Raw genomic sequence first — 25,823 nt, 5'->3', positions numbered from 1 at the left:
TACTATTTACTGTTGTTCTTACCTTTTCATAATGTCCTTAACTGATTCATTATCATCTTGATAATGCATGGTTAAGTTTGAAGGTAAAACCTTGAAAATTAATTTCGAAACAAAAAATTATAAAAGAAGCGAAAAAATAAATAAAATCAAAACTAACCTTCCAAGCCAATGCTTAGCATTTATAATACTTCAAGTTGAACTTATCAAAAGTTCGTCAATAGAAATATCAAAGAAAAAAGGTTGTTCAAGTTGATCATCTTATTCAACATCATCATTTATTAAACTCAACCAACCACAAAACTTTTGTTTTTTCACTCTTCGCCTCAACTTGTTAAAGTTGATTCCTTTGACTGGCGTTTAAATTACCCAACACACAGTAAATATTAATCATGGTGATAAACTCGGTGTAAATCAAATTTTTGTTACAATTTTCTTGCCATTCATTAATTTTACATGACTATAATTTCATTTCTCAGTAGGATAATAGATAATTTAATCAAATTTCAAAAAATTTCAACTTGCAACAGTAATGAATCAAAATAGCAAAATCCAAAAATAGAAGAGCAAATTGAAGGCAAAAAATTTTCTTGCGAATATTCATCAAAGTTAATAAGAATGAAATTTCAACAGATAACATGAGTGAAAACCATTGTCAGATTAATCAGGTAAATTGATAAAAGTTGATTGATTAGAGGTATAAACATGGAAGTTGTTGATACAAGCACAGCAACTCAGGAACTTGTTTTTGTAACATTTATCGGTAAACTTTGGAATTTTGTCTTCTTTCATGGAATCATTTATTCTGGTTAGTTTGATAATTCATATTTGTGTTGCTCCAATTAATCAGTTGTTAATTTACATGGAAATATGAAAAGAAATTTTTATCCATTTTCTTATCTTTAATATTCCATAGTTGCTTTCAAAGTTTAGATTTCAAAGGGAAGGAAAGGGAGGGAAAACTCCCTGTTGACTAGAATAACGGAATTGGAATATTTTCTCCTTCTATCAATATTAGCTCTTTTCACAGTTGAATGTTTCTTCATCTTTTGGTGATCATCATTCAAGATGAATTTTATTCAGTCTTTTTTTCTCATCCAAATAAACATTTTTGTTGGAATTACTTTTTTCACTTTTAATTTGAATCAATTTTCATAAGTTATTATAAAGGAAGAAATCGTTTAATTTAAACTTTATGTTTGCTTTGCCTTTTCACTCCCAATGATAATTAATGTAAAGATTTTATAAACTTGATATTGAGGCAAAAGTCGAACCGGAAAAAGAGGAATCGTCAAGGAAAATGAAATGGTAATTGTTGATCTGTTCTGAGATTGATTACATTCTGTGTTCTTGATTAACTTAATGATGAGAATGAAAAGTAAATATTAATGAAGATGTATCACGAAACTATTTTCAACTGGCTTGTTTAATCACGTAATACAATTTCATAAGAAATAATCAAGAGTAAGAATAGATAGAAATCTTTGATGAGATTAAATTGGTGAAGAGATGAATGAAACGATTGGAATCAATGAATGCATGGGAAGAATGGCAAATAATGAAAAGACAATGTCGAATTCAATTTACTTATTGATTTATCCAATTTGATTTAAAGTCAACAAGATCATAATGACGAAATTAATCAAAATGTTACAAATGACAATAAAATCAACTTTTTGTACAAACAAACGAGATTCCCTGTTAAACAATATCGAGTGACGATTGATGAATTTATTTACCTAACATTGAGTCCAATGGCGAAGTCAATTTTGTGCAATAAATTCAAATCAAAGGGAACTTCAAGTTTTACTTTCGAAGTGCGAAACTTGAAGTTTAATTTGAAGCTCAAGTTAATGCATTTCATTCCAATTTATTCCAGCCATTTTCTTGGTAATTTCATGACAACCTTTAGATGCTAAGAATAACATAGAAATGGCTATAATCGAAATTATGAGCATATTTTTTTCTACAATTTAATGGAATAGAAAATTTTGCCTGAAAAATAGAATAAAATAAATGAAAAAGTTGTTTACACATTTCATTATCGAAGGTGTATTATTCAGAGTAAATAAATAATTGAGATGAAAGTAGCATTAAAATGCCTTTGAGGAAAAGAGGAAAAAATTTACTTTGATTACTTTTCATTATCATCGACATTATCATTTTTCATTGAACATTAAATTTTGCTTTTCAGGTGAAAAGAAGCAACGAAAAAATGTTTCCTTCCAACAACAATTTTCTTATTATTTTAGCCTGAAACTAAATTGGAAACAACTCAGTCAACTGATAACATTGACTCTACTTTTGAGCAACAAAATTAAATTGATACATAAAATGATTACTTTTCATTCTTTATAACAAAACAAGTTTAGTCTTATTATCATCACATCCAACTTTATAATGGAGTTAAAATTGTCGCAAGTTATAATTAGCTGGAATCGAAATTAATAATGCAAAAGATTAAATTTGTACTGAAGAGAACAATCGAAATAGTGAAAGAATTAAAATAAAGTAGCGAACTGTTTTCATGTAAAGAATACTTGGAACTAAACAAAAAAATTATCTCAATCCTTTTGCACAAAAAGACATTCAAAGACATCAGGGAAACGTGATTATCTTATTCAATTTTAAATGTTTGTTCATGTTTTGACAAAGCGTTTCAATGATGTTATACTTTGTTGTGCAATTCGTTATTAACAATTGTTACTTTGTTGCATAATATTTGAAAATGAAACAAAATAAAATAAGATTCAGAATTTTTCCTTTGCAACGAAATATTAGGTTGAAAAATGATTCTGAAGATGACAGAATGATCATGGTTGCGAACATGTTCAAGACATGTTGTGTTGATAGGTTTATCGAGTCTGATTCAATCAATGAAAGTGTCAACTTTATCCTCCTCTTTCTCGTCAAAAGTTATTGTTAATTTACTGTAAATCTTCGTGATTTGATAAGTTTAAAAACCTATTATAGTTTTCGTAATCACTTCATTGAAACTTTGATCGTATTTTCTGAGGTTGCAACTAGAGAGTTTGGATAAAATTACTTCGAATGCAACTCCCTGTTTTGATACGCTATTGATCTAATTCAATGTTTTTCCATAGCTATGAGTAATAGCATGTAAAGATTCGGATCTGAGAAGAAATAACACCTTATGCTGGTGGAGCTTTTTTATAAATGAGATTATCTTTGAGAAAAAATTAATTTTAATGACCAAATGTATCTGAATATTGGAAATCTTACAATTGAATTTCTATTCTTCTGATGATCGAGTTTCGCCCATTGAAGATATCGATTTTAGAATCGCCAAATATTCATGCCATTTATGATCTACAGGGCTCAAACACTTCACGTTTTATGTAATATCTCAAGAGCCAAACATGCCAGCTTTCTTATACCGGTATTTGAACGGCATGCTTTTTCGAAGTTCAAAATCATTTATGGTCATTCGTTTATTTGCGCTTAAAACGAGTTCTGAAGGTCATTTTCGAATAGTCCTAACTTTCATCACTATAAGTTCATCTATGCAAAGTATTGAAAGCAACTGATATGAAGATATCGTTATCGGAACATTTTCCGCCTGAAGCAACGTTTCTAAAGAATCTTGTGTTGCTTCTTAGAGAAGATTTTTGACTTTTTATGGCAAACATTTTTTAAAGGAGGAAAATGGGCTGTTCGAAAATGACCTTACGAAGTCGTTTGGAAGTCAAGTAAATGAATGACCTTGAAACTTTAAAAAATTGTCCTCACATTCTAAAAAACATACAGTTCCAATCTAAGTGACCTGGCATGTTGCGTTCGTGAAATATTGAATAAAACGAGAAGTAAATGAGACTAAATAGCCCTGTACATTGATAGTCACTTAGAGAGGAATTTCGGGCAAACGAGAGAATTTTTCGAAAGATTTTTCCGATGGACTTCAAGCTATGAACGTACCCTAGAGGTCTATCACTGACGCATTTCAATGCAAAAATAAAAAGGTTTTCTTAATAATGATGTATTCTATTCATATTCCCTTTCAATCCTGTCTTAGAACAGCAAAACAGGCACACGGTATGACGATATTCTGACCTGTCCTGGTGTCGGCATTTTGTCCTGGGACCAGACTTTATTTTCAAAATAATATTCAGAGAATCGACTAATGCAATGCTGAAAAATAGAAGATATATTAAATTATTAGATGAAATACTCACATTTAATTAGAATTTATTTTATCTCCTTTTTCGATGAATACAAGTTTTGTAAAGAATCGTAATTCTTTTGATATCAATAAGGAATTTTCATCGATAAACTCTGTGGGATTTAGTTTGATTAGCATGAAAAGAAAAATAAATAACTTTTGATGGCCATTTTGATTGCTACAATTTCATGAAAGTGATATTCAAAAGATCAATCAGAATATTGATTAGAAACAAAAAAAAGATGATAACATGATAAATGGTAAGAATGCTGAATTGGCCAACTTGTTTTTTTTCAACTGACCTGATATTAGAATGTGTCTTTGACTTTTCGCCATCTTTTTGTTTAGCTTTTCATTCTGAATAAATATTGTTCCATCAAATATTTACCTTTTCGGAATGGTCAGAATAGCTCAACATGGTGAACAGATTAGGAAAAGGCTGCAACAGAAAACAGAGAAAAGTCAGAGAAAAAAACGAAGTAAGCAAAGATACAACAACTTTTTTATCAGCTAATAACAATTCTAATCAAACTGTTGACCATTTACAATAATATTGGTTCTTTGTTTTGCTTTTGTCTAAATATTTGCTGAAAAGATGAGTCCAAAGTATGTATTAATGGAAGGTGAAAACAAGTGAAAAAAGTCATGAAAATGATGTGAAAAGAATGAGATGCAAAAAAAAGTTATTACATTTGAATAATAATCTGAAGCAAGAAACAGGGGAAAAAAGGTGAATGAAGAGAAACCTGCAACAATATAAAGAAAAATGTTATTCATTTTTTTCTTCTCAATTTACGTATTAATAGGAACACTTGAAGATATTCAAGTTGAAATGAGAAAAGAATGAAAATTGAGTTTATCAATGTTTCTCTTGATGATATAATTGGAAACATTTAGACAGACTTATGATGAGAAAAGTGGTTAACAAGTTGTCAACCAGAAGCTGTTTCAATGTCGCGAATATGCAAGTTAATTATTTGATAAATGTTATTAGTATTAATAGGAATTGGGTTGAAAGTTATTTATAAATTGTGATAATCTTGAACATTACCATGAAGGGAGTGAAATGTCTTAACCATTCACCAGTTTGTCCTCTTTCATGATAACCATCATTATCATGAGATGAATTAAAAATAGTTAAGAGTGAAAAGTTTGGCGATGTTATCAAATCATCAAATGTTAATATTGAACCACTTGGAGTTTACCAGGAAAAGTCAGAAAATGTTGTTCTATCATCTTATCTTTTCTTTCATCTTAATCATTTTTATCGTCACCGTCATCATCATTTTCGTCTTTAACCATTAACAGATTGTCATTCATCTAATAGATTATCATCAAAGAAGAAAAATTTTTCGCTTTTCTTTTCTTGTTCGTTTTATAATTTTCGCCCAAACATCACAGGCTCTTTGAGTTCAACTTTTTTCTTCTTCTTCTTGCTTCTCATGAAAGGAAGGAAAAGGTAAAGAAGAACATGAAGAGAGTGAAGAAAATGATGTTGATGATGATGAAGCGTTGGATGTAAAGGAGTGATTCTTGAAGACATTGTAAGATGATAATGATAATGATTATTATGAAGAAGTAAAAAGATAAGTTATGTTGTCTTTGAAGGTGTCACAGTATTAAAGCTCAAATTATTTTTTTCCTCTCGTCATTTTGTCTCTCTTTGCTGTTCATCAGTTTCATCTTATTACTCTTTATTGTTATTTATTGTGATACCTTTTAAAGGGAAGTGAAAGGGAAGAAAAAAAAGAAAACAAATGATGATGAAAAAATATTTATCTTCATTTTTACTTTGCTTTTTTTACTTTTTCAACATTTACTTTTGTTTCTATTTCCAGTTATTTTCCAATCCCAACTATTTCATGACTTTATTTATCAATACTTCATGTAATTTCATAGAATCTCAACTTTGGTCAAACTTGATTCTTAGAAGATAACTGCAGGTTCGATATAAAGGGTGAGCCAAAAGTAGGAACACTTGAATAGGCTAAAAAATAGTGTATCGTTTTGTTTGATTATCAGCGAATTCAAATAACATTCAATTTGAACATTTCGTATCTTTATTCTACTATTGATTTTCGAAATCATGCCGACTAGGTTCTCCAAGAGTCAGAAAATTGATGTTTTGAATTGTGTCTTCTTGCACAGCAGCTTTAAAAGTTGTCAAGCTTCTGTGGAATCAAAGATTTTTTGAAATTTACTCCAACAGCATTCCATAACTTTTATCGGGTTCACAGAGAGTACGGGTCAAATTGGTATTGGCTTAGTAACTGAAACTTTCAGAAATTCTTCATGTAGAATAAAGAGTTTCAAATTTTGATGAATGTTTTTTCGGTTGTTTCAATGTTCAAATCGCGATAACTCGAGAACTACTAACTTATTGTTACAAGTGTAAATATCAAGAGCGAATATCAAATCTCACAAAAATCTTCGTGAAAATTTTGTGTCCTTACTCATGTTTTGGGTCATGTTTCATTGACTGTATCTCGATATTGAACAGAAATAAGTATCTTCTAATTGGAGGTTCGTTCTTATCGTGTTGATATTTGGCTTTTGCTAGCCAATTAACGAGTGAATGAAGGTACAAAAGATTAAGTGAAATGAAAAGTAGAAAATGTTGTTTGACTTTGGATAAACCCATCAATCATTATTCATTTCCATGTTAATACAGGGAATGGAGGGAAAGAATAGAAAATTGCAAATTCTATATTGAAATGCTGGCAACTTTTTCCTCTCGTTCACCTTAATTCACTATTTTCAGCTTCTTAATTTTGCTCTGGAAAAGGAGAAGAAAGAAGTGTCATTAATTTCATTGCTCGTCATTTTGCTCATCCTCATTCCCTGTGACTTTATCGTCATTTCAACGAAATTCTCCATGGATTTACATTATCTTTCCTCAATCATTTATCATTAATCATTTCTCTTTTATATCCTCATCAGTGGTAAAGCTACACATGATTATTGGTAATGTAATGTTTAACTTGGTGCAAGATGTGAAAGTGTCTCTCATTCAACTTTTATTTATGCTTCCAATGCAATAAATTCATGTTAATATATTTGAATAATGATTGGGAAAAAATTGATCAGCAAGGAAAGGCAATGAAATTTAACCTGCAATACAGCGAAACAAATGATGATCACAAATTATCAGCCATCAAATTTAATTAATCAAAGGTCACATTAGGATCATTTATTTTGACCTAAAAAGTATAATGGCAAAGTGTGAGGTGAATGAGAAATGCAATTTTTCTCAACTAAATTAATGTATTTGATAGACTCTTATTGAGATTGATTGGATTAGCTTAATTAGTGAAGTTGAATCAAAAGTAAACTTGATTTAATCAAAAGTCAAATATTAATACTGAGTTGAGCGATTGAGCTCAAGCTAAAGTTGAGCCCTTTCGTTCCCTAAAGCCATGCAAATAACGTGAGCTCACCAACTTCATTCACTTTATTTTATTTTTTGGTGATTTCAACAAGTTGATTGGACAAGTTCGAGTTTCGAAACAAATGGATTTTCTACGAAAACGAATTCGTTTTGTTTTTTCTTTTCAATGTTCAACAGTTATTACGTGTAGGTTTCATCTTCAATTACTGAGACTTTTGCACTTCTATTACTTTAGTCATGTCTTGAATAGTTAATGCTTCATGACATTTTATTGAATTGATAAATTTTGATAGCATAAGTTTGTGACGAGTCTGTAACAGTTAGTTGCAAATATCTTGGAATGCCTTTGAATGTTTCGCCTTTTGTTGGAGAAAAGCTCATCTTTCAATTGGACTGAAAGGAAATGTGTAATTGATTTCATGAAGAATAAGGTAAAAAGAAAAAAATATTGGTCAAGTTCAATATTTACCTTTTCATGAAATTGACTTGAAAGTGACTTTGCTGGAATCATCGATATCAATCTTCATTTGAACTTGCAATTGGATTAATATTAATTCAATCTTGATATTGCATTACGATAAGCTGTGAAAGGTTGCAAGGGAAAGAAAATGAATGGAATAAAAAATGGTGAGATAATGAAATCACAGAAACGAAACAGAGTCCAGAATAAATTCTGAATGAGCATCTTTAATGAATAGAAAATTTTCACAGAAATTTCACATTCTATCAAAATTCAGCCCGAAAATGATTTTGCGTTTTTGGTAAATCTTTGCATTTACATTTGTATTTTGATATTTTGTGAGTTCAGAATCTCTGAAAATAACAATTAATTTGATATTCACTGAAATCGATTTGAAAATTGAACTTTTTCTCCAAACAAAATTCACTGAAGTAATTGAAAATTGGTCAAAAATTTTACTTTTATTTTTTTTAGGTGAAACAAATGCTTGTGGCTCTGTTAAATGTGATAATGAAACCATTTGCATCCAAACATCTCCTGATTCACCTGCAATCTGTTCATGTCCATCATGTTCTCACCACTATGAACCTGTTTGTGCTTCAGATGGTCTATTTTATACTAACGAATGTGTCCTTCGACGCGAATCTTGCAAGGAAAATTTAAACCTTCGAATCGTTCATTCGAATGAATGCGGTAATTATTCATTTCAAATGTTATTGAACGTTTTTTATTCCAATTTTAACTCTTATTTTTTACTTGAAATCGCTTTCAAAGGAGGATGTGATAATGTTCATTGTCAATTTTATTCCAACTGTGATATCACTGAAACTGGTGAAGTTTCATGTCATTGTCCTAAAAACTGTTCACAGGTAAGCATCGAATTTCAAAGATTCATTTTTACATCATTATTCCAGCAATATAGATGGATAATTGTTTTTATCAATTGTTAATCTTAACATTATTTATTCAGTTATTCATGAAAATTGTAATGGATAACTGACAATGATAATGATTTGTAATTAATGTGAAAATGGTTGTTGCAATTATATTTTCATTTTTAATCAATTTACTTTTTTATACTAATTCATCATTATTGATACAATTTGTTTCTTTTTAATTATTTATGTATGCAAGGCATAAAAATTTATTCATTTCTTGTATCGAGATTTCTGTTCAGAGTTACTCATTTGAATATTTGTGCTCTTTCTGCACAGCCATTGATTAACAATCGATTCAAAAAGTTATCATTATCAACAAATGCAAGTTATTTTTTATCATTAAATGTTTCCAAATTACATGTTTGTATCATTCCCTGTGCAGACTTGTCTTAATTATATCTTTTATAATCATAATCATGATTATAATGGAATATGATTTTCATAAATTTTCAAGCCTGCCTTTCATGGGTACATCATGATTAAATTATAATGAAGATTGGAAACACAAGCTCAGGTTAGAGTGAAAAGAGGTTGACCAAGTAGTTAAGTTGATCCGAGAGAGGTCGACCCTTGTAGGTTAAGCTAGACAGTAAGTTGAGCTAAATGTCAGAGTAACATTTTATGTTAAGTCAACCTTTTAAGTTGACAATCGGTAAATAATATTTTGTTTAAAATAAAATGGTTTTGATTGAAGCTTGGTGACTGGCCGGCTGTGTGTAAAAATTGATGGGAAGGGTTGCGTTTACTGCATAAAGGATGAGGACTAAAAAAATAGGGACTAATGCCCAGAAACAGATTTTTTCAAAATAATTTTTTACTATGTAGAATGACATGAAAAACAGTATAATGCAAATATTTTTTGATATTCGAAGCTGTTTTCGTGAAATGGCCTTAAAATTTCTTTCTGAGAAACTAACTATTTCAGATTGTATTCACCATGTGATCATGAATATTCAATTGGTTTTTCGATGCGACGTTTAGTTGCTGCAATAACTTGAGAAAAGCCATAAAAATGAATATATTAATAACAGATTGTTTTGTTTGCGGGATACACGATATTCGCGAATCACGACGAAAACTATTTTGTTTTATATAGTTTTTGATTCTGAATCCCGATTTGTTATCAAAGATTGGGAATCATCTACCTTTGATAACTAAAAATTGATTTGCGATTTTTTCTTAAGTTTCCTTCCAGATTGAATGTTGGAATGTAATCTTTTCAAATATTTTTCTCATTCTAAAAACCTAACAAAGATACATTTTTTAAGCGGGATATTATTCTTTTTATTAACAATGATAACGAATTTCTGTTAAGTAGATAGTGGAAAATGACTGTTTGTTCTTTTATTCATATACAGAAATTAAATTATCCAATGGCTTGTATAAGAGCCTTATTCATCGATATCAGGCAGTTCTTTGGAAAAATCGATTGGGTGCTTTGCTAGGATAGCAAGATCTTTCCGGCATCCTATTGTTGCATAGAATATAACCGCAATGATATGTGCACAACTACCCATTGTTCACCTCCCTTGATTGCAACTGCAGTAATATTAAACCTACATTTCACGGCCAGCTTTGGCAATATTCAGAAGGAAATAACAGCCAAGTTTTCTTCTTAAAAACCCCATTGAAAATTTTATGGACCTCTGCCAGGCATCTCTGTGTACAGTTGAACTCATTTGTTTTTTGATTTCCATGCACCACCTTGATTAAGTCTATTCTAAGTCTCTTGGCTATAGCTTAAGAAACTGATCCAAGGAAGATATTTTGCCATTGGATCAAAAACTCACATTTCTTTTTTTCTTACAGTAACCCACCTAGCGTGGGCATAAAATTGTTGAGCTAACAGAAATCCTTGGTATGAAAAGTCAATATTAGAGCAAATATTACTGGTAGACTTTAATTGTTGTCTAAAAGCATCAGCAGCAGCATTCGCAGTACATACTGTATTTGAATATTCTTTATTTTGCGTGGCTCCATAAACAGTAGATTAAATTGAAGTAGTTTGAAATTGCTGGTCTCCAAAACACTTTCACCTTCAGTGAATGTGTGTTGGAGACCAGCAATAATGATCAGATGAACTTCACAGTCAATCTTTCTTATGCAAGCGATCACTATAAGCTTTTTTCCAGATTTTTTCCACTTTTGCAATCTGATCCTTTTGAAGATTCTTTCCTTCCATTGTGTTTGATAAATATTTCAAAAAATGCATCACTTTAAACAAGGGTATACACGGTGCAGGTGGAGATTTAGGAGGAGAAGGTATCAAAAGACGAACGCCATTCGAATTTTTGAACAATGCCTTTTGAGTGGGATTCATCTCCGGCGAATAACTTTTGTTGGAGGCTACACACGTTAAACAGGCTCGTTTAGAAGTTCGTTTCAGTAAGGCGTTACCCAACACAATCAAAGCGGTTGTATTTACTCAATACGATAATTTAATCACTATCGATAAAAATCGACAAGTAACTATTGATTATTGAAATGTTGAATACTTTAGAAGTAGAGTATATGTTAAGAAATATCAAATGGTTTATAGGAGTATATTCAAGTGATCGATTACCTATTACAATTCAATGTCCTAAATCATTTGTAATAAATTTAGATCCAAGTTACAAAGAAGGATCACTTTGGGCGGCTTTTCATTTCACAAGAATGAAAAGAGCAATATATTTCGATTCTTTTGGTAATATTCTAAATTTTATTGAAAGAAATGTTACAAGAGGATATGAATATTCTCCTAATAAATATCAAGGAAATAATTCATCACCATGTGGATATTTTTGCATTTTATTTGTCCGATTAGCTAATGAACCTCGGAAATTTTTTACTGTATTTTCAAGATGTAAGCATATTGAAAATGAAAAACGGTCGAAGAGTATGATTAAAAAAATGATTCGAAACGATTGAAAATTATATTTTGTCAAATATTTTTTATGAATGATGGAGAATAAAAATTCAGTTGAGTCGGAAAAACCAGTGAGTTAAAACTTAAGCAAAAGTGTGCTGGAGCCAGCCATTTTATACTACTAATAGATCAACATTATTATTAATTATGAATCTATTCTCAGACTCATGATATTCTTCCGAAATGTCGATAAAACTGCGCAAAAAGGTAATTTCTTCTGCAATACTTCTTGCGTTAGGGTTTGCTGAGTAAGGCCTTGCAAGCTTTTGGTCAAGAATTTCTTCTCTGCCAGTGGCCAGCACTTATCAACAAGATAAAAAAATAAGATAGTAGATAAAATATGATAGATATAGATATTTTTTATTTCGATGAAATTTCCAGGTTCTTGCAGCCACAATCATCGTATCAAAAACATTAGCACTATCACATCATCTAGAGCAAACTACAAAGCGTCTTAGTGATGATTTTTGATTTCTTTAGATAGCATGCGACTTCGAGCACAAATCTATATTAATTAAAACACTTAATTCTCTGCACACATTATCAAGTGTCTTATTGATCAAAGCGAGGTGGTTTGTTCTATTCATGCTCATTTTTCAATTTATTTCAGCAACTAAGAATTACATCGAAAAACCGATTAAATATTCATGATCAGCATGATGGCTTTAATCTAAAATAATCAGTTTCACAGAAAAAAAATTCAAGGCCATTTTCTCGAAACCGGCTTCGAATATAAAAAAAATGGTTTGCCCCATCTTGTTTCTCATGATGTCTTACGTCTAAAAAAACTAGTTTGAAAAAAATCTATTTCTCAGGCCAATTCTGTCCTCTTCTTTCAAGTTCATTTTAGCCTCTTTTTGGTGCAATACTTACTCTTAATGAAAATTATTTTTATTCATTTTTTGTTTTATCTTTTGATTAATCTGTTTACTTATGGATAGGAAAAGGATCCTGTTTGTGGTAGCGATGGATTAAACTATTTAAATGAATGCCAATTACGTTTAACTTCATGTCAACAACGTCAATATATTACGGTTACCTCTAAAGTTCAATGTGATTTGTGCTCAAATGTCCACTGTAAATATGGAGCTCACTGTGAAGCTGGCCTTTGTGTTTGTCCAAAAGATTGTCCTTCTATCTATGAGCCAGTTTGCTCAACGGATGGTTATACTTATGCCAATGAATGTCAAATGAGGTTAACAGCATGCCAACGGAAGTTAGAACTTTCAGTTACCTTTTATGGTGAATGTCAAGATTCCCAGATGAGTGAGTAAAACTATGTAACCAAAAATCAAAATCAACAAAAAAGAAAAAAAAGAAACCAAATCATCAATGTTGTTCTTGAATCAATCTTTAATCTTAACCTTAAATATCAACAAAATACAAACTCATGCAACAGTAAATATCATTAATGAAATGCCTCCAACCAGAATGATGAGGATTTTGAAGCATGATAACGTAGGACCTGAAATTTAATTACTATTCACCATTTGTCTAATTCACCTCTAAAATAATAGAAAACCTTTTTTTGTTCGATCCCACTCATTAGTTTCAGTTTTAATTTGCAATCATTTGTCTTCTTTAGAATAGTTTTAACTCTTTTTTGGTTCCATTCATTTGCTTGTTTCTTATTTTTTAGACTCTAACAAGGGAAGGTGCCTAAGTGGTACGGTTCGATTCGGGAAATTTTATGATAAATCGATAGAAATGTGTGAAAAAACATGTCTGGTGAAATTTTAGGACTTGCAAATTTTCGCTTCAATTTTTATTCAAGTTTTCAATGCTTTTAGTCAACTTTGCCTATGAAAAATGACCATTATGAAGCTGTGAACAACATTCATTTTGTTGCTTTTTTATGAAATGTCTTTGTTTTTGCCATTTTCAGCTTATTTCAATGGGTCTGATTAGACTTTAAAATAGAATAAAAATTGAAGCGAAAATTTGCAAGTCCTAAAACTTCACCAGACATGTTTTTTCACACATTTCTATCGATTTATCATAAAATTTCCCGAATCGAACCGTACCACTTAGGCACCTTCCCTTGTAAGTGATCCTTTCAATACCAAATGTGACATTTTTTCTTAAACTTTTTCCTTTTTCACGTTTTTCCTTCAATCAGTAAAACGTTTAGGTTCAACATCACCATCGTCACCATCTTCATCTCTTTCATCATTTACCTTTACTGCTTCATCGCCTTCTTCAAATTCCTTGACGGGCTACATTGATACCTGTGATCAGAATACATGTCGATTTGGTGGAGTCTGTGATTATGATGCCACTGGAATACCACATTGTGTTTGCTCGTATTCATGTCCGGTTCGTGATGAAAGTCGAGATGAATTTGTTTGTGGCTCTGATGGTCGTCTCTATGAAAATGAATGTAAACTCCAGGAAGAAGCTTGTCGACGGCAACAAGAAGTTGCTCTTGAATCAAGAGACAAATGTGATGGTCAAAGGTTATTGTCTCTTTGTGATTCAAGTCAACCTTTAGTTGATCCTTTGACTGGATTAGACTATACTTGTGGAGACGGACCAGGAGCTAAGATCTGTCCTGCTTTTAGTTACTGTCAAAAGGATGGTTATCACGCTAAATGCTGTCCCGATGTTGCTCTAAAAGTCAACTGCAATTCATCAACATACGGCTGCTGTTCAGATGGTTTAGTTTCAGCACTCGGTTGGAACCTGGCTGGCTGTCCAGAGGTTTGTAATTGCAATAAACTCGGTTCAATCTCATCAACCTGTGATCCAATAACAAATCAATGTCAATGTAAAGTTGGTGTTGGTAAGTTTTGTCTTCTTTCACATAATCTACTCGAACTACGCTCTACCAAGCTCAAACTCAACACAAAAACTATAATTTTATGTATGGAAAAAGTCTCGAAGGAAGTTACTGATTGAGTGTTAACTATCAAAACTCGAAAAGAATTAAATGAGTCGAAAAATTATCACTTTATTTAAATTTACAAAATAAGAAAATAAATTGAAAGCGAAACAGATTAAATTTCTCGATGCTATTCAACGAATTTCTAGAAATCCTTTAAAACTTATTTTTTGCAACATTTGTAAATGTTTCAATATTTCACCTTTTATCGCCTTTAATACTGACCGATGATTCAATATAAAACCAAATCTATTAATTATTCATCTTCTTTCTCTTCCCAACCAGGAGGACTTCAATGTGATCGATGTAAGCCAGGATTTTGGGGTTTACACAAAATTTCCGAAGGAAATAATGGATGTATACGTAAGTATTCATGTTGACTGAATAGTTGAATAATGAATAGGAAACAAGTTGATTCTCATGATAAATATCGAACTATAAAACTTTCAATTTTTATAATTCATAACACAAAATGAGCGAAAAAAAGTGAGATTTTCTCAAACGAATATCAATCAAACTTCACACTTGAACCCAACACTTTTGGTGAATTTCCTAGCTCATGTAAAGATCCACTTGACTTGTCGAGTTTTACGAACAAGTTGACGTAAAAAACGAATTTTCGAACAGTTTTTTTATCTAAATGATCAATATCATTACAGATTTTTTCACGTGCTTTTTGACTCAAAGTTCAACTTTGTTTTAAGCTTTTTGTTTCAAATGTGTTCTTCAACTTGACAACAATTTGAACACAAAACATGGAATGAACCTTTTGTGAACCTTTGTTATGAAATTTCAATGTTGAATGTAAGAGAACTTCAAATGAAATTGATGATGCAAGCCAATTTTCCAGTTGATTTGAACTTTTTTTCTTCTTTCTTTAGTTTCTTTCATCTTCTTCTCATAATCTTTTTCTAGCCTCAAGGATTCCAACTGAAACCTTTGGGAGTTTTCAGTTTTGATCAAAGTTATCACTTTGCTCTATCACTTTAGTGTCAATTTTTACTCTTGTTCAATATTATTTCCTCATGCAGTTCACTTTGTTTTTTTACTCTTCATTGTTATCTATCGATAGTTGATGTTGTTGCTCTTGTTGATATTGTAAATGCCCTTGTTGGTTGTACAGGTTTTAAAAGTAGTTCATCATTTCCCATGATAAACATGAAAGTGAAATAACAAATTGAATGAAATAAAAGGTTCGTTGACAAAGTTGGTAAAGAGTCACGTTGAAGTTTTACATTATTATTAATATTTTATTTCAGTTTCTCCGGCAATTGGCCTTATCCAAACTAACAATGATCAATGCAAACAAAATAGTGTACGAATCAGCATTACATTTCATTTGACAAAGTGCAATACGTGAATGATGATTGAAAGAGAAACAAACATAATATCCTTTTTGATCAACTTTTTTCTTCGGTTTCTTATTAAAATCCCTGAGTTACTGCTTCCGTCTCAAAAAGTTGTGTCTTTCGTCTTCAAGCAAATAACTGTTATTTTATCGGCTGGATCGATATAACACTGCAGTAATTTTTACTTGTGTACACTTCAATATTTAAATGAAATGAAATTTTTATCAAATGGAGCATTTAGCGCTAAACCATCAGACTAGGCTAAGGTTAAAATTTTCCCAGCTTAATCTTGTTCTTGTGACAATAGAGTATCAGAATTCATTCTTACATTTTTACTTTGATCAGAAAAGAACTCTGAATAACCAAAATCTGGTTCCGATCGATGTATTAATCAAAGGTTATTGTTTCTTCCAATTGCAAACAGCTTGTTCTTGCAACAAAAATGGTTCGGTACGAGGAGACTGTGAACAAATGACGGGTCGATGTGTTTGCAAACAGGGTTTACAAGGAGTTAAATGTGACATTTGTCCAGAAGATGCCCTTCTCCTTCCTCAAGGCTGTACTCACGGTAAGATTTCAATTAAATCACCAGATCAAATCGCACTTTACTCAGCAATTAAACGTTCAACTTTCAAAAACTGATTTTCTTTTATTCTCATCATTTCAGTCAATTTAACCAAATTGTATCCAGAATCATGTTCCACTATCAACTGTCTGTTTGGAGCAAAATGCGAGTCTCTTGATGAAGGTGGATCTCGATGTGTTTGCAACATTGATTGTTCACCAGAAGAAAAAGTATCTGATAAAGTTTGCTCTTCCGATGGAACCATTTTCCCAAATGAATGTCAACTGAAGATATATTCATGTCGCATGCAAAGACCCTTAACAACATTATACAAAGGACCCTGCAAACTATTTGAATCAAGTAATACAAACAATGATAAAGATAACAACAACAATGATATTGAAACAATCACTCAAGGACCTTTAAGACGTTCAACAGTTTACAAGACAGCAACAACATTGGTTGATACATTTAAATCAATCCGTCAAACAACTTATATCAATTTAACATCATCTTCATCATCTTCTTCTTCTTCCTCTTCTTCGCCCTCACCATCAACTGTATCTTCTTCATCATCACCTTATTTACCTTTAAATACAATTTTCTCTGTTGGAACAAGTAAAACACCTTCTTCAACTCCTACACCCAATAAAAGTTCAATCATCTCGATACCAGGTTTTCTTGGTAATTCATTGATTGAATTACCTCGTCTTCAAGCTTATTCACGTTTATCAATTGAAATGGAGTTCATCTCTTACACCGAATCAGCAATATTACTTTACAATGGGCAAACTGTTTCAGGTGAAGGAGATTTTGTTTCACTTTCTATTCGCAAAGGTAAACACAACATTCATCTTATTTCATTAACCATTCAACAACTTGTAATTTAATGTCTCCTTAACAGTTAATTATTATTACATGATTACCAACTAATCAATAGATTGACACATTTTCAGTCAATTTCACCTTCTCAGTGGTTTGTCAGAAAATCCAATTTGAAGAAAATATTTTTCAACATTTTTATCAATTTTTGACTTTCATCTCAAATGCATTAAAAAATCTTCTGAGATTCGGATAAATTGAATAGAATGAAAAAGTTGGAATGAAAAGTTGCTTTAAAAATAGATTTTGTTTCTTTCCATTAATAGGTCATATTGAATTTCGTTATGATCTTGGATCTGGAATGGTCATTTTACGTTCCAAAGAGCCGATTGTTATTGGTTCGACTGTTCGGTTTGTAGCTAAACGTTACCATAAAGATGGTATTCTCAGTGTTGAAGGGCAACCCGATGTTACCGGTTCCTCGCCTGGTTCACTGAAAAGCCTTGATTTGGCTGAAAACTTGTACCTCGGTTGGATCTCAACTAATCGATCCAATGTCTACAACAATATTGGCCTTAGATCAGCATTCATTGGTTGCCTTTATCGCTTCAATGTGGATAAAAATTTACGTCTAAAAGACATTCTTGACCCTTCAACTTCTACCATTTTACGAAGTGTCAATGTAATTGATTGCCTTGATATGCCTTGCTCTGGTTCATCCGTCCAAAGATTATCTTCATCAGTTAATTACTGTCACAATGGTGGAACTTGCTTACCTTTAATTTCCTCAACTGATGGTTCCATTTCAAGTTCATGTAAATGTAAACCTGGTTATACCGGTGAAACCTGTAAACTCACAATTGGTGATAACATTTGCTCAATGGATAACAATCCTTGTATCAAAGATACTGTTTGTGCCTCATTACCTTTCAATCAAGGTTTCTCTTGTTTCTGCCCACAAGACGATAATAGCCTCGAACTATGTTTAAATGGTAATTACGGTCATTACTTTAAGTTGAAAAGCGATAAAATCAAATTAAGTGATTACTAGTAAAATTTGGAATGGCTTTTGTTGCATTCAATCGCCTTTCAAAGCCACAGTCACTAAATTTCAATTTGCTTCAAATCTTCGACCCATTTGTGTTTCGATTATAATCTTTGCTTGCACATGCATTCAAATCAACTTATTGTTGTCCGTTCAAAGAACGAAAATGCTAGAAAACTCAAGTTCTGTTCTTTCTCAGGTCAAATCAAAGTTCGTTATTTTGTTTCATTTTTACAGTCTCTCTTCCATCGTCAATAAAACCATTAGAGGTTCAAAAACTGTTCAAGATTTGCCATTTAAAATAATGCTTTCGATCGAAAATCTAGTTTTCTAAAATTTTCAAATGTCTAATGTCAAGGAAACAATAAGAAAGCCAAATTTTATCATAGATGCCTTGAGTTCATGAAAGGGCGAAATTTCGCATTGAATTGCTGTGAAAACTGAAAAATGAAGGATTCTATGAAAAGAACTTTCAACTTTTCTTCTTGTGAATACAATTCAAAGTGTATTGAAAAGTTTCTATTAATAGGAGCGATAATATTATTAGTTTTTGAAATGAAGAACAGAAGAAGCAGGGAAATCTCAAAAATACGATTAAAATAATTTCCTCATTTGAAATGTTTCAAAACCATTGAAAGATTAAACTGATTCAATGATTAAAGTTTTGTCAAATTCATCTTTTAACGAATCCATTCAAGTTTTTAATTGTTTAGTAACATTTTACTCTCTTTATTTCATCTAATCAGCTCAAAGAAAAACTGAAAACGCTTTCATTCCTGATTTTGTTGAAACTTCTTACCTAACCTTACCAACTCTTCAAAACATTGCTCAAACATTTATCATTGAAATATGGTTTCTATCTCGAGATATAAATGGCTTGTTATTTTATAATGGACAACATTCATCTCATGCAAAAGGAGATTTTATATCGTTAAACATTGTTGATAGTTTTATTCAATTTTCATTCAACTTAGGATCCATTAATCCTAGCGAAAGGTAAGCAAACATTAACTAACCTTTAATATTCATCAAAATCACAATTAGCCAAAGTTAACTCCTAAAAAGCAAAAGATTCCTGCGAATCAACTCAACTTTTTTGCGAGTTTTGACAATTGGGTTAATAAAAGATAATAAATTAAACTAATGGATCCAAATGGAAGCCAATCTTGTATACATTTACAACAATAAAATGTATAACAATTAGCCTTACAGATGATTACCATAAATTTCAATGCAATCATTTATGCATCAATCTATTGGATAGACTTTAGAAATAATTGATTTCTTTTTTCTCTGTTTTACCATTCAACTTTGGCTAACATTAAATGCACCTTCAAGTGGCCTTGTTACCTTAAGGTAAGTCAACTGGCTAACAGTTATTGTAATCCAGTGGAATTGTGATTAATCTCGATAACTTTTTCATTTATTGATTGAATACAGAAGTGAATCCAAGATATCAATTGGTGAATGGCATTCAGTGAGAATCACAAGGAATCGTAAGCAAGGAGGTCTTCAGTTGGATCAACACTCAATGGTTTATGGTGAAGCAAAGGTTGGTTTTACTTTTAATGGTCAGGCGATGGAAAAAATTTTAGTGTTGATCGCCATTCAGCTTGTTTAAGGGTCACTCGATGTGAGATTAACAGTTAAAACAAATTGCTTAGAGATGATCAGGTTGACGGTTGGTTTTGAGATTTAATTTCATCTTTTATCTTTTATTATGTCTAATGGTGAGGAAAGGTTTTCAATGAAAATTAATCAATTGATCTTTCAATTGCGTTGTTGCTTCTTTTAATGATGAAAGCCATTTATTTGATTCTCAGGGATTCACTCATTGAATTTCCAAGTCACGAGAAGTAAAATGAAAATAATGACGAGAAAAAAATGTTGAAATAATTATAATTAATTTGATTTCTCGTCTCTTCACTTTCACCTTATTAGACCAATTTAAGTGAGCTTAACTTGGACCAACCATTTTATATTGGATCAATTCCTGGTTCACACTCAACTCACCGAGAGTTTAACATTAGCAAAGGATTTAACGGAGCTATTCAAAGGATTGTGGTTAATGGACATGTTTGGGATGATTTACTTGACCGTGCCATTGAGATTTATAATGTTGCCAAATATGTTGGGCCTCCTTGTGAATCACCTAATCCTTGTTCATCATCAAATGCAGTTTGTGTCCCACAATTCAATCATTATACCTGTAAATGCAATTCCCCAGATTATTCAATCGATTGTACTTCTGATATTCCTCAAGAACAATAAATGACAATAAAATATCAAATTAGATTTCATTCATATAACTTTAATTCCAAGATGACAATGCCATCTACAATCAAGTTTAACAGATTTGAGTGTATCAACATGAAGCTGAGAAGTAAATTGGCCAGAAAATTCGGGATATTTTTCAAGTTCATTTCAAATGAAGAGATTGGAATGGAATGGTGAAATGATAGCGGCAGTAACCGGAACCTTTAATGGCATAACTGAAGATATTGTGTGCGTGTGAATCGCGGTCATAATTTATAAGGACAATTCTTGATCCATTGGCTGCTTCTCATGTTAGCCCTGGAACAATTGAAAAAATTGTTGCCAAAACTTAAATATTAAAATGCTGATTTTGCATGGGGCAAGCGAAAAATAAATGAGAGAACTTGTGTAAAAAACTGTGCTAATTCTTGCTAGCAATTCTAAATGCACACTTGTAAGTGAACAGTGCATTCAATAGACATAATCTAGTCTTCAGTGTTTGTTTTATTTCCCCCTTTTCTTTTCCTTTTCTCTTTGGCAGTCACAAAAAAGACCTCCTCTATTCTGAGGCATAACCCTTACTTACTACTAGGCGCTGAATCCATTGAGCATTATAATATGACCGCGGCCGATTCGATAATTGTTCAAACCGTGGAACATTAAAAGTTCGAATGAGAAAGATGTTAGGAACAGGACATTTTTGGGATCCTCGCATTTCATTCACTAATACATAGTTAATGATATTTAATGATATTTAAAGTCTGATTATGAGGAAACGGGGATTAAAAATTTCATCTTCTCTAGCAACAAATTAACGAAAGATAATTTTGTTCAAACTACAGCTTTATCTTTGTTTTGCAGCAACTGATTTGAGAAAGATTTACTGATCGTTCAACTAGCTTTTCAACGAATTTCTGCAATGATAAAAGCTAACGACGACATATTTTAACTTTGATCTAATTATGTTTGAAGTGTCATAATTTCTTATTCTAGGGTAATCCAAGGTTATTTGCAATTGCAGTCCGTTACGTCCCATTTTCAAGATCATTTTTATCTACATATGTTTTTATGATATGAATGTACCATTAGGTTCAATATATTTTGTTAATAAAAACCTTGGATGAGGTTTGAACGCAATAAAAATTGGCTCTTTTTTCATTGAAACCAGTTTGATACAGCAGGTGTCATGCGACTGCTTCCAGTATAAAAAGACTTTCATTCGTGCACGTGGACTCATCATACCAAACAATCACTTGATAAGTATAGTTTACTTGAAACTCTAATCATTACCAAATACTTAAGAAGCATAGAGATTTATGAATATATTAATAAACAATTCTGATTAATTACAACGGTTTACATTCTTGTAACTTTGAAAGTGAGTTGTAATTGTAACGGTTGTCCAAGGTTTAATGATACTTTTGATGGTTTTGTGATTATCAAGTACAATTTTTATGCACTCAAGTCAGGCGTTGTGGAAGCATGGATTCTTTAGAAACATCTGTATCAATCGAAATAACAACCAATTATTATCAAAAGTGATAATAATAACAATTAACAAAAATTAAGTACCTTTTTCGATCAATGTTTGCCTTTGCAAATCGTCTATTCAAGTTAAGTCAACACTGATGACGGAAACATCATTATCAATGTAAAGTGACTAATGAAAAGTTAATCCAGCTCATCGTACCAAACTGAACAATTAGCACTTTTCCTCCTCTTGAATCATTTACTAGCAATAATCCTACTTTCCAATCCTTCAATCCAATCTATGATTGAACAACATTTAACAACCAAAATGGCAGCAAAAGCAGCAACAGCTACAAACGATTATCCAGTTTGCCGTGTTTGCTCCGATCGGGCATCTGGTTATAACTTCGACATTCTTACCTGTGAACCATGTAAATATTTCTTCAGTCGGAATATCTACAGATTAGATGTAAGTTGAAGAATATTTTCTTTTTTTGAAACTTTGATTTTCTTTTCATTAACCACTTATTTTATTTAGGAACTGCAATGTCCACGCAACAATGACTGCCCCATTGATCGAATGACCAGAAAAGGCTGTCGCAAATGTCGACTGGTTAAATGTTTCCAAGTTGGTATGCATCGAAATCGAATAAGAAAACTGGCCAAACAAAAATCTCTTCTAATGTGTCTTTTGTCTGAACAGTCAAATGATTGCTTCTCTTTCGATAAACCCATTTTCCCTGAAAGTGGTCCGAAAAAAAGAAACAAAAATGAACTTCCGAAGAGTTCAAATTATTATAATTCAACAGAAATGTTACAAGATTGGGATTCAATTTCATCAACGAGTCAAACAGCCGAATCATTATCATCAAACAGCTCATCAAAAAGTTTTACTCAAGATTTCTCAAACCCATTAAACTCTTATCCAATGCAACAAAATATTTCAACTGATAGTGAACCTGTGAACATTAAATCATTTTCATTTTGTGCATCAACCAATAAAGGACAGTTTCCCAGTCAACCAAGTTTAGACCAAACTGACTCGATGCAAGGATCAGTGAAATCACCATCTTGTGACTCTCCTACACCAGTCAGTGTAATCATGAATGGTTCCAGGTTGGATTCATGTCAACTTGCCAGCAATGAAGTCAATGTTGAAGCAAAAGCTTCTGATGACCAGGATATTGAGGCAATGGAAGACAGCTTGGAAGAGCAAATTAACCCGAAGTTGCAATTCAATTCGGTTTGTGAAGATAAAAATGGTTGCCAGGATTTGTCTCTAAGCTTAACAGAGATAAAGACTATTGAAAGGGTTGTTGAAGCTTTTTATTCCTTCAGTCAACCTTTACCTAGAAATGAAAATGTCTCTGTTGAAACAATTATTCAATTCACTGATATTTATCTAGAGAAGCTGATATCTGGATGCAGAAGTTTATCTTTTTTCTGCGACATGTGCCTCGATGATCAAATTACTTTGGTTAAGTTTAGTTTTCCCGTAATTTTGTCGGTTGAGAAGCATTTCTCGACCCTTTCAACTGCCAAAAATGAGGTAATTTTAATTTACATTTTATATCAATTTTCCTACAAAAATTGTTCATTACACAAGCAAACATAAAAATAAAGTTGTCAACAGGCAAATGGAACAATGAAATCACTCAACATCAGATGTGATTAGATATAAAGTTGAGTTCACTTGTTTTGCACTGAACAACAGAACAATTACAACTCTTTTAATCTGTGATTTCTGATGAATTCTTCATGACCTGAATCCGGGGAAATTTTTATATCGCAATGAAATCTTGTTTCTCGGAACAGAAGCAAAGTGGCAAGATATACTCAGAATTAATCATCAATAAAAAAAATATGATTAGATATCACTTAATGTCTTTCTTGACTTGACACATTGATTTTCAATTTTAACATAATTAAATTGAAATGTTTTTGTACAAAGTTTCAGAGAGTTTCATGTCTTTCGAAAAGTTAATGAAAGGTTCATAGAAACAAGTAATCATAAACACTTCAATTGATCGACTTAAAATTAACATTATCTTACAATTAGATGATTTATCAAAAATAAACTAATGCATGGTTACAATGTAATGAGACTCTGAGTAAATGTGAACTCCTTTCAATTGTATCTTGTATGTCCTTCGACAATTGAGACATTTAAGACATTTTCATTGAAACAAATCAAAAATTCGATCTCAGGTAATTTTTGTTCATTGGAATGTTCATAATCAGAAGACCGTTGTAAACGTTGATCATTGGTTTCCATTTGAATGATTGTTGTTTAATCTCATAAAACCAAAAAAATCTAATTTTTAACCATTTAGATTGGCATTTATGATTTTGTTATTCTCGTTAGTTTATTAGATAGATTGGCATAATTCCTGGAAATCAGTCATCAAATCACCATGAGAGTTTTACAGATTACGAAAGATCAACATTTATCAGATTGAATAAAGATTAAACCGAATCACGAATTACTTGAAACAATTTTAATATAAAAAATATATTTAACCATTAAATGATTTGTCTAATCGAAAAGCATTTCTGTTTTTAAATCAGATTGGTGATCAACCCAAACTGGACACGTCTATGATTGCTATTGACTATTCACTTGTTAATCATTTGGTTAAAGACCCAAAAGTTATTTGCATGTTGATTGCCGTCATTTTGTACAATCCTGATCTTCATAATTTGCGAAATTCACTCACTATAAGGTAAATAATTATAATTCAATTGTACTGAATAGTTATTAATTTTGGCTTTTACATTGCTCTATTGCAGGAAGGAACGGCAGTTGTATATCAAACTATTGAGACGTTATCTTGAATCTCAATGTGGTTCACCGTATCAAGCGCGAGTCAAACTCTTCGATTTAATCAATTTAACCAACAGACTGATATTCACCCAGCAACAGCGCCAGTTTAATTCAAACGGATATTATTATTTATAATCATCTTATTTTATTATCTTATCATAACTTATTAATCGTTTCATCGTTTGACTGCCAAATATTGTAGTTAACACTCAGTAAAGGGTTCAATGGAATTTAATTGTGTGGAAATCATTTTCAGTCCAATTAAAGCTGGGCAGCTGATGTTTGTGGTTTTTTTATAATTACCGAAAATGATTGTACATTGTTTATGTCATTTGTAAATAGTTTTTTTATTTAATAACAGATGGTGGTTTCAACTTGTTTTCTGGTTCAAGACTGCAATCGATTTGTTATTTTGTACAGAACTTGAATAATAAATAAAATATCATCTAAATTGCCACTTTTTTAAACCAAAATTTTCAAAAACTTAATTTTCATGTTTAAAGTGATAGAGCCAGAAATTTCTGGATATTTAGTCTCTGGGGCTATTTGACAAGAAGGATTTTTTATCTTAACTTGATATTTTCTTAGGATTGTCAGCATTTTTCTCAAGATTTTTAAATCCTTTCTATTTAAAATGATTTAGACGTTATTTTGATATAAATATTGATTCTAAAAGTGACAAAATTTACTTTTTTCATACAATTCTGCTCAATTAAATTGGTTGAAAAGCAATAAGCCAG

At 31.5% G+C, this 25,823-nt stretch overlaps 2 protein-coding genes across 2 annotated transcripts in view; both read left to right on the top strand.

The window, feature by feature from the left end:
- LOC107369930 (agrin-like) overlaps positions 1-20,820 on the top strand; it is a 55,657-nt gene extending 34,837 nt beyond the window's left edge. Inside the window, exons 4-15 of the mRNA XM_089267731.1 lie at positions 8,500-8,718; positions 8,800-8,894; positions 12,813-13,137; positions 13,991-14,653; positions 15,038-15,115; positions 16,526-16,669; positions 16,769-17,503; positions 17,815-18,480; positions 19,280-19,529; positions 19,872-19,889; positions 19,974-20,085; positions 20,475-20,820. Of these exons, the coding sequence (XP_089123857.1) occupies positions 8,500-8,718; positions 8,800-8,894; positions 12,813-13,137; positions 13,991-14,653; positions 15,038-15,115; positions 16,526-16,669; positions 16,769-17,503; positions 17,815-18,480; positions 19,280-19,529; positions 19,872-19,889; positions 19,974-20,085; positions 20,475-20,804 (3,635 nt within the window). The 3' untranslated portion in view covers positions 20,805-20,820. The remainder of the gene's footprint in view (positions 1-8,499; positions 8,719-8,799; positions 8,895-12,812; positions 13,138-13,990; positions 14,654-15,037; positions 15,116-16,525; positions 16,670-16,768; positions 17,504-17,814; positions 18,481-19,279; positions 19,530-19,871; positions 19,890-19,973; positions 20,086-20,474) is intronic.
- Positions 20,821-22,031: 1,211 nt separating this feature from the next.
- LOC107370045 (uncharacterized) lies at positions 22,032-25,530 on the top strand. Its single transcript, XM_015938018.3, has 4 exons — positions 22,032-22,728; positions 22,798-23,808; positions 24,828-24,982; positions 25,050-25,530. The coding sequence occupies exons 1-4, from the start codon at positions 22,561-22,563 to the stop codon at positions 25,216-25,218; spliced, it is 1,503 nt and encodes a 500-aa protein (XP_015793504.2). The 5' UTR covers positions 22,032-22,560; the 3' UTR covers positions 25,219-25,530.
- The last annotated feature ends 293 nt before the right edge of the window (positions 25,531-25,823 follow it).

This window comes from Tetranychus urticae, chromosome 1 (genome assembly GCF_039701765.1).
Source record: "Tetranychus urticae isolate SD_2017Ah chromosome 1, NJAU_TeUrti_SD_1.0, whole genome shotgun sequence".
Classification (NCBI taxonomy): Eukaryota; Metazoa; Arthropoda; class Arachnida; order Trombidiformes; family Tetranychidae; genus Tetranychus; species Tetranychus urticae.
Note: the sequence above shows the minus strand (reverse complement) of the source record. Positions and strands in the feature narration are given on the sequence as shown.

What these genes read in the sequence shown, in the direction of transcription:
- LOC107370045 (XM_015938018.3), top strand. Translation starts at nt 22,561, where the DNA reads ATGATTGAACAACATTTAACAACCAAAATGGCAGCAAAAGCAGCAACA. An exon ending in TTTCAACTGCCAAAAATGAG is followed by an intron (nt 23,809 to 24,827) that starts GTAATTTTAATT and finishes TTTTTAAATCAG; the next exon opens with ATTGGTGATCAACCCAAACT. An exon ending in CGAAATTCACTCACTATAAG is followed by an intron (nt 24,983 to 25,049) that starts GTAAATAATTAT and finishes GCTCTATTGCAG; the next exon opens with GAAGGAACGGCAGTTGTATA.